At 32.0% G+C, this 7,697-nt stretch overlaps 1 protein-coding gene across 1 annotated transcript; it reads right to left on the minus strand.

Annotated features, from left to right (window-relative positions):
• Window positions 1-676: 676 nt before the first annotated feature.
• Window positions 677-4,179, minus strand: LOC103316512. Its single transcript, XM_008210504.3, has 3 exons — window positions 1,215-4,179; window positions 997-1,055; window positions 677-924 (listed from the first exon to the last, which is right to left on the minus strand). The coding sequence occupies exons 1-3, from the start codon at window positions 1,254-1,256 to the stop codon at window positions 717-719; spliced, it is 309 nt and encodes a 102-aa protein (XP_008208726.1). The 5' UTR covers window positions 1,257-4,179; the 3' UTR covers window positions 677-716.
• Between the last annotated feature and the right edge of the window lie 3,518 nt (window positions 4,180-7,697).

Below are 7,697 nucleotides of genomic sequence, written 5' to 3' on the forward strand. Positions count from 1 at the left end.
AGAGAGGATAATTCATTATAATATAGACCAATGTTGCAGTACTTTTTAAATGCAATAAGAACATTCTTCAACACACGTACCCCACCCTCTTACATGCAAAGAATCACCATATTTCACAAGGTTAGAACATTTTAAATTTAACTCAGTAGTACTTGACTGCTTCTGCGTCAGCAAGAGTAGAACAAACTTCGCATAATATGATTCCGCAGACTATCGGTTCGTTCGGAATTTCCAAGATTGACGAAGACTACGAAGTTTTGCACTCTTGGGTTTTACCAATGTTCTTATTAGCAAATGTTGGTATAATACTTACGATAATATATAAAATAACATAAAGCAAAATATATAATTCCTTCTTTATCGCAGCAACTGACCTATACAAATGATTTCGTCATATTTTGCTTAACAGCAACTTTTTTCTCCCAATTTCAGATAACTTAATTAAGGTCAGTCAGATTTAATGCGAGAGACGATCTATTCGAAATGTTTGCTTTACCGATCGATAATCTATGCATCAAGTTTATATCTATTATTATATCTTCATTAATCTATGTAATAAAAGTGCTGTATTTGTTTCAATTATATAATAAACTATCATTAATCACAGTGAAAAACGAATAAAAAAACTTTGAGAATAATATATAATTTATTTTTAAATTTAATTCATTAACAAGCATATATTTTATCAAACAGTGTAGCTATATAACTAGTAGTTTTTATATTCCGAAATTCGCAGCAATATTTCTGAGGTTACCTAAGGGTGAAGTAAAAAGTCTTACTCCTCTCTCGGCAATATTCATACCATCTTCTATGCCATTCTCGGCTATCCTTCGGAAGAAATTAACTGGTTCGCCTACATTATCTTGCGCTTCCTTGTAAGTATCGGAAATTCCTTTGCTTACACTTCCAAGGCCACTTTGTGCACTACAAAATGAAACCAATTGTATGTTAGATTCTTGTACAAAAAATAAAAGATATATATTAAACTATATTTACGCATTTAGGCCAGGAATGTTTGAAGCAAATAAATCCATGGGATTATCAGCAGGTTTGGACTGAAAAAAAAATTGTTGTCAATACACTGCCACATCGCTAGTAAACCTTATTTTTGCAATGTGCGTATTGAAATAATCGTTGTATTTATATAATATATAATATATATATAATATTTATATAATATTTATATAATATTATAATATATAATATTTATTTACCAGAGTAATACAAGTAATACATAAGTTATACATGTAATACATGTTTGCTAACCTCCGGACATACTTGATATGTCCGAGGCAGCCAAAACATCCTATAGAGGTAGACACAGCTACCTGAACATAGGTCCAGTATGATACATACTACTTAGAACTACTTAAGAACTACTTAAAACTAGATTCCAAGATCTTCAGAAAATCTTGAACAGAATCAAACAATTTTAACAAAACCCAAAACCATAACAGATTCTAATTATGTTATTCAAATATTGCTTGTAATATACTATTAATTTTATAATATATTTTTCTTAATCCATTTTTTAATTTTGTTCTTATTATATTTTTTGCTAATATCTAAGACTTTAAGATTAATTTTGTTCTTTGGAAGACAATTGTATACTTGTATCGCTCTTATGTAGTTATTTTTACCACTAACTGCTTTAGAGCTCTTAGGCGGTATTATAAGTTTGTTTCTAGTTACACTGCTGGACATTACATATAATTTCTCGAGATCAATATAGTGGTATATTACGCACTCATATGCAAAAATTTGTTTCATATTCAAAGGACTTTCTTCATCGAATTTATTCTTGTTTACAAGTTTTAAAATACTTTTTTTTGCCCTTTGTAGTAGGTCGAGCTTATTTTTATAAGCACCACCCCATGCTATGTTTCCATAGCTTATAATGCTATGGAAGAATGCATAATATATCATTTTGAGTGTATCTGTTGCATATATTTCGACATTTTATACATTATATATATATATTTGGTTTTCTTTATTATATACTCAATATGTTTATCCCATTTTAAATTATAGTCAAATATAATACCCAGATATTTACACGATTCAACCCTGCTTAATCTATTACCCTGTATATAAATGTCCAGATCAACTGGAACACTATCTTTATAATTACCAAAACTTATATACACAGTTTTTGTTACATTCAAGGATAATTTATTTAGTTCTAGCCAAGTACTTACATCCTCTAAGTACTTATTCATTTTACTTTCAACCTTCTCCCAAGTGTCATCAGTTGCAATAATAGCTGTATCATCAGCATATGAGATAGTATTTTCATTCCGATCAGTTAACAAGTCATTTACATAGATAATGAACAGGAGTGGTCCCAAAATAGTGCCTTGAGGTACACCCTTACAACTTAACATTCTATAGTTACCCTTACAACTTAACATTTTATAGTTAAGTTTTTGTAGTTAAATGACAAATTATATTTGTAAACTACGTACCAAAGCGACGGCTAAATAGGTGAAGAAAACGATAATAGCAATCTTGAAGACCATATTGCCAGAAAATGGATTTGCAGTGTTAATATTAAAATTTTATAAGAGACATTTGCACTTAAACTTGATCTTCGAAGGCTCAGATCCTCATTTATATACTGTCTACATTGTCACCTTTCGCATAAATTTCATGTCATCGATTATTTTTAAAGATAATATAAGGTCCAGTGAGAATAAAATCGAACGATAATATTATGCAGTTCTTTTGCGTTAAGTTTTCAAGGTAAATTTGTTCATTATAATAATGAATCATTTAACAACGTATTATTTTCCAACTAATATATAAATTTTAATTAACTTTAGAAGCTGTATACTTCTTTCGCATGAAAGCGTTTTTGATCGAAACATTTTGAAGGCAGCGATGAATAAATAAAAAGTGATACCATATATTCCATTTTTTGAAATTATTTTATGCAAAACATACGAGAGATCGTCGTTAGACTCTTCAAAACAGTTAGTCAAGTTAACGCATAATCTAATAACATCGTTATGATTAATACTTTCCAATATTTCCAGCAATGTTGCTGATTAATTCGACAGGCTTGGTGAAAGTTCTAACAATGTTCTTGCCGATGTTGAAACCAGTCTCGATGCCCTTCTGGCCCAAGTCTTTGGTGGACTCGACGGTGTTGTCTACACTCTGCTTCGTGCCTTCATAGGTGTCAGAGAAACCCTTGCTCACGACTTTGACTCCATTTCGCACTCTGAACAGATCGTAATTGTCGATTACGCTGTCATAATTTTAGCATATATAAATAAATGGAGTATTTATATAGTATATATATATATATATTTATTTATATTTATTTATATAAATTTGACTCACGCATTGATGCCGGATGAATCTATCGAACCTAAAGGATTTTCAGCGGGCTTAGCCTGAAAAAAATATATCTCTGTAATTGTTGTCACGTAGTATATCGAAAAAATACTAAAAAGTTTAAAACATACCAGAGCAACAGCCAGGAAGGCGAAAAGAACGATAATAGCGGTTTTGGAGACCATTTTTCGAGATAGTTGGTTTGCGGTGTTTCTATGAAACCTGTAAGAGACAAATGAACTCGAACTTAATTTCCGAAGTCGCCAGTTTTTCTTATACACTGTCAAAAACGTTGGCTTTTGCATCAAGGTCGATGTTATAATTAAGTCACTATTAAATAAAATTGTAAATTAACTTTGTACGAAAAAATTCTCCCTACTCTGATCCACTAAAAAAAATCAATGTTTTCTCTCTTTTGTTTACATAAAAATGATATCATAAGTCGGTTTTATTCTTATGATATGTTGGATATAGAGCTCTAAATGTTATAACCTTGCAATGAAACTAAAAAAATAAACAGTATTTAGATTAATATATTGCCAAGTTTGTTTTGTCCTATGATATACATAGTTTTTCCATTATAATTATGCTTAGCAGTTTAAAAAGGCAAAATAATAATCCTTATACAATATATCTTATAACATATGGACGGAAATTCCGTTCACGCAGTACTCCCAAGGAGATCTTATGTTTGAGCAAATAACGAAATGAATAGTAGTCTCTCTGATTAAGTGAGTGGAAAAAAATTGAAAAACTCTAAACATGAATATAGTTTGGTATTTAATAATGGATTTAAATGTCGACTTCGATATGAAAGTTGACAATTTCGATGGGTATAAAAGAAGAGCCTAAAATTTGGAAGAGCCGCACCTCCGAGTTCATTCGCTTTTTACAGATTCTCAGAGATACTATACTAGTTCACTATCTGACAAAATGGTCTCTAAGATCTCTATCATCGCTCTTTTTGCCTGTTTAGCTGTTGCTCTAGTAAGTTGGGAAATTTGCAATCATTTTTGGCTACTACATTCTGTCTATCTTGATGAAGACTTTATTTTTGCAGTCAAGAAAGTATAATAAACTGTCTGTTGCTATTTTTTGTCATTTTAAAATTGTTATACACTATTAAGAAAATTACAATTTTTGATATCATCATAGCAACTATTACTAAAATATTCATTTATTCCAGGCTAAACCTGCCCATAACCCTCTAGGTTCAATAGCTTCATCGGGCATTAACGCGTGAGTACAACACTTAAAAATATTAATTTTATGCAAAAATTGAATGTATATAATTGAAATCACGACCTATTCACAGTGCGCGAAATGGAGTCAAAAGAGTGAGCAAATGTTTCTCCGTCACCTATGAAGGCACAAAGCAAAGTATAGGCAACACCGCCGAGTCCACCAAAGACTTAGGCCAGAAGGACAGCGAGACTGGTTTCAACATCGGCAAGAACATTGTCAGAACTTTCACTAAGCCTGCTGAATTAATCAGCAACATTGCCGGAAATATTGGAAAATGAGATTAGTAACCGAAGAGACCTATGTAATGCTAAAATACTCCTTATTGTAGATTGAGTATATTGGGTGTTTACGAGTGATACTATAAAGCACGGTCGAACATAATTGTTGAACATTTTTTTTTTTAATAAATGGAGATTTTTATAAACATCAATAAAAAATGTACTAGTTTTTAATCATCAATTTTTTAATATTCATTTATACATATATAACTCTGAGTTAAATAATACACTAAATTAAAAATGATTTAAAGACAAAGTTGTCAGAAAAAAATATGATTTTCATATTTTGCACATTACTTCTGCTATTATACATTTTAGAATTTTCATATATTTATACGTTCATTTATGTGATTGTAAAAGTACCATTTTTTTGGGAACGTTTCTTTTATTAATATGTGTAAAATTTAGACTTTATAAATAATTTGTAAAATGAATAAAGTCGCACTAATACATATGTGTACACAAAACCAGGATTTTTTAATTTCATCCTAAATCCAATTATTAATTTTAATACAGCAATAAATTGAAAATTGCTTGCAGTTTTTTTAAATAAGCGGATATACACATCCCAATAAGTTTGGAACTCAGATTCTTATATATGCTAGTACTTGTTTGTACCATTTCAATTATTTAAATACCTATTATCAATGATATTTTTGGAATAAATTGAATAATTTATGTAAAATGTCCAAAAAACTAATTTACCAATATCTCGCGATGTCTATTTTGTTAAGAAGTATCAAAAAATTCAAACTTCAAGCAGCCATTGAAAAACATTATAAATTCCTAGCATGTAACGTCACATAAAATAAACAGCTGATATCACCATAAAATATTAAACTCATTGACTAATCATCAAAGAATTCGAATTCCCCACAATCTCTCAAACAATTCGGCAGTTATTTCGTCATATCATTGAAAATCAGTGTAGATTCCTTGAACCGCAAGATCGTGATTCGCGTAAAAAAGGAAACTTATCATACTCCCGTATAGTCATAATTCAGAGGAATGTCAAGCCATACACTTAACGGCCTATTTTAGCCACCATGTACGTTCAAGAGCCACAATAAATTTGTTCACCGCTACGTCACAGCCAAAAACTTACAACTACTATGTACCTTCCGATGTTTGCGCATCTCCATCACCGTGTGACGATTTTATACACACGCGGAGATTGTAAAGAGATTATGAAAAGTTAAACAAAGATATATTCATTCGGTCCCTGTGACGTGTACGGGACCTACAGTGCGTGACAGTTTTTCGGAGGTATATAAGTCGAGTTGAAACTTTGGATCGGCATAATTCAGTCCAAACGTGATTTGATTTTTGAAAGCTCTTTCGAGAGTTATCAAACTCTTTTTGGATAGACAGTGAAAAAGTGTAGAGTCATAAACAACATGTTTGCCAAAATTGCTGTTCTTCTTTTCGCCAGCTTCGCTGTGACTATGGTAAGTTGTTGTCAAAATTTAATAAATTATATAACTTTAACGAAAATTATTTCCTACTAAACAATCATGCTCATGGGGTAACATTCCTGTGAAGCCACCAGTAGGATGGTGTACTGAAAATTATTAAGTAATTAATTACTTTTTAGGCTCACCCAGCATTCTCGCCCAATGATCTCGCCAATCAATTGCAAAACACGCTGCAAAATGGACCGATGCAGGTAAGGATCCGTTTATTTAAAAAACGCTCTTATTTTCACGTAAAAAAGAACAAAAATTGTATAATATAGAAATTTAACTTTCTGTTGAAATTTCGAGGTAAAAGTCCACTATATAAAATTATTTGCTAAATAAAAAGTTTTCGAAAGTTTTTAACCAGTGAAAAAATCTTTATTTACAGCCTTTTAGTTATTTGCAACAAGCAGTTGGCGACGTAGCCGAACGGGCTAGTAACGCCTACGTTACCACCTACGACCAGCAGAAGAACTCCATAGACCAGACCTTCGAGAACGTTAAGACCACAGGTCAGAAGGGCATCGAGTCCACACTGGGCTTACTCAAAAACGGACTCGAGTTCATCTTCATCCTGCCCAGGTTCGGCAGAAACGCCCTTGCCAACGCACAGCAGCCGTCCCCACAGCAGCAAATCCAGCAGCTCCAGCAATTACAACTCCTCCAGCAACAGCTTCAGCAGCAGCAGCAACAACAACTTCCACAGCAAAAGTTCCAGACGAAATATTAGATCTCGTGATAAGAATTTTATTTTGTTTATTTATAAGTAGTCATTTAGCATATTTTTATTCAAATAAATTATGATCGTTGTTACTAATTGTGTCGCGATTAATTTTATAATGCCTTGGTTTGACTATGGATTTATGGATATATAATATTAAGATGCAAACTATTCGCGTTGTTTGTACTATATACGAAATAATAATATTGCATGACTTGATATTACTTAGTGGCATATCCGTATAATAAATGATGCATTGGTATTTTTACGACAAACAATTAGTTTTCAACTTATCTGCAAATCACAATATTCCAGACATTTCTACGGCATAAAATACGAAGTATATTTACATTCTTCATGCACACGTCGTAATAGAACGAGATGACATTAATTGCGAAATAGTTGGTACGATCGTCACCGAAAAACTTGGCCACAAAGACAATCGTGAAACAGCGAGAAAACAAAAAGCCAATAATTAGAAATTAATTGCCAGATACCATGTCAACAGGTATAAATAACGTCGACGCCACATGGGAAAATCAGTTTCGATCTAGGAAAAGTAACCGAAGATGTCCAAGCCAGTCTTTTTTCTGTTCGCCGTCTTCGCTGTGGCTCTCGTACGTTAACATTAATTATTTAAACAATACATCCAGGAAT

Source organism: Nasonia vitripennis, chromosome 4 (assembly GCF_009193385.2).
Source record: "Nasonia vitripennis strain AsymCx chromosome 4, Nvit_psr_1.1, whole genome shotgun sequence".
NCBI lineage: Eukaryota > Metazoa > Arthropoda > Insecta > Hymenoptera > Pteromalidae > Nasonia > Nasonia vitripennis.